This window comes from Etheostoma spectabile, chromosome 18 (genome assembly GCF_008692095.1).
Source record: "Etheostoma spectabile isolate EspeVRDwgs_2016 chromosome 18, UIUC_Espe_1.0, whole genome shotgun sequence".
In the NCBI taxonomy this organism is placed as follows: domain Eukaryota; kingdom Metazoa; phylum Chordata; class Actinopteri; order Perciformes; family Percidae; genus Etheostoma; species Etheostoma spectabile.
This window is the reverse complement of record NC_045750.1, coordinates 13,709,088-13,710,086: the sequence shown is the minus strand read 5'-3', so window position 1 is coordinate 13,710,086 and position 999 is coordinate 13,709,088. Positions and strand designations below refer to the sequence as shown.

Sequence of the window (999 nt, the reverse complement as noted above, 5' to 3'; positions counted from 1 at the left end):
CAAATCTACAAAGTCAAAAGGGCTTGGTGGTCCAGCTGAGGAAAATATATCTGATCATGAGGAACATGCAGAGAGAGCTCCAAGCAATATCTCAGTCAGATCAGCAAAATCAATGAAGTCTAATGTTTCTGCAACATCCAGAAGATCAAAAACTTCTGAAGTTCCCTTAGAAAACTGTGTTGACAATCCTGAGGAAAGAGTTGTTGAAGGGGAGAGTGAAAGGAGAGTAATGAGTTCAATGTCAGCAGAGTCTGGTCAATCAAACATTACTGCAAGATCAAATAATTCAAGATGTTCTGCTCATGTTGCAGTGGAAGAAAGCTCTGAGAGTGCTGATGATAAAAATGACAAACAGCCAACTGAAGAAAGAGCACCAAGTGCTTTGTCAGCTACATCAGCAAAGTCACAGGTTTCTACAAATTCTACCCAATCAAAAACTTCTGAAATTCAGTCTGACAAAGGTACTGGTACTCCTGATGAAGGAGATGATGAAGAGGAAGCTGAAGAGAGAGCACAGAGTGCTATGTCAGCTAAAACTGCAAAGTCAACTATTTCTGCAAAGTCTGCTGATTCAACAAGACTTGAAAGTCCAGCTGAGGAAAATATATCTGATCATGAGGAACATACAGAGAGAGCACCAAGCAATATATCAGTCAGATCAGCAAAATCAACAAAGTCAACTGTTTCAGCAGCATCTAAAAAATCCAAAGCTTCAGACATTCCTATTGATTACGTCGCTGATTCCCCTGAAAAAGCTAATGAAGAGGAGCTTGATAAACGCAGCTCAGTAAGTTCAATGTCAGTCCATTCAAACAAGTCTAATGTTACTGAAAGATCAAGTATGTCAAAATGTTCAGCTGATGTTCCAGTTGAAGAAAGCATGACCAGACCTAAGTCACATGCTTCTACAGTATCTATGAAATCAAAAGCTTCTTACGTTCCTCCTGATACCGAGGAGAGCAATGATGAGGAAGACACCTTAGACAGAGCAGAGAGTGC

At 40.2% G+C, this 999-nt stretch overlaps 2 protein-coding genes across 7 annotated transcripts in view; both read left to right on the top strand.

The window, feature by feature from the left end:
• The window catches only part of LOC116706693 (oxygen-regulated protein 1), a 9,371-nt gene extending 9,332 nt beyond the window's left edge, over window positions 1-39 (top strand). Inside the window, exon 6 of the mRNA XM_032543635.1 lies at window positions 36-39. Within this exon, the coding sequence (XP_032399526.1) occupies window positions 36-39 (4 nt within the window). The remainder of the gene's footprint in view (window positions 1-35) is intronic.
• Window positions 1-999, top strand: part of rp1l1b (rp1 like 1b) — a 26,792-nt gene that overhangs the window by 17,072 nt on the left and 8,721 nt on the right. For 2 of the 6 annotated variants that reach the window (XM_032543718.1, XM_032543716.1), the window contains exon 1: window positions 1-675. The exons of 3 other annotated variants lie outside the window; for them this stretch is intronic. In XM_032543718.1, the coding sequence (XP_032399609.1) occupies window positions 113-675 (563 nt within the window). In that variant the 5' untranslated portion in view covers window positions 1-112. Of the gene's footprint in view, window positions 863-999 lie in introns of all 6 variants that reach the window. One more of the 6 variants, XM_032543715.1, reaches the window with a different exon arrangement.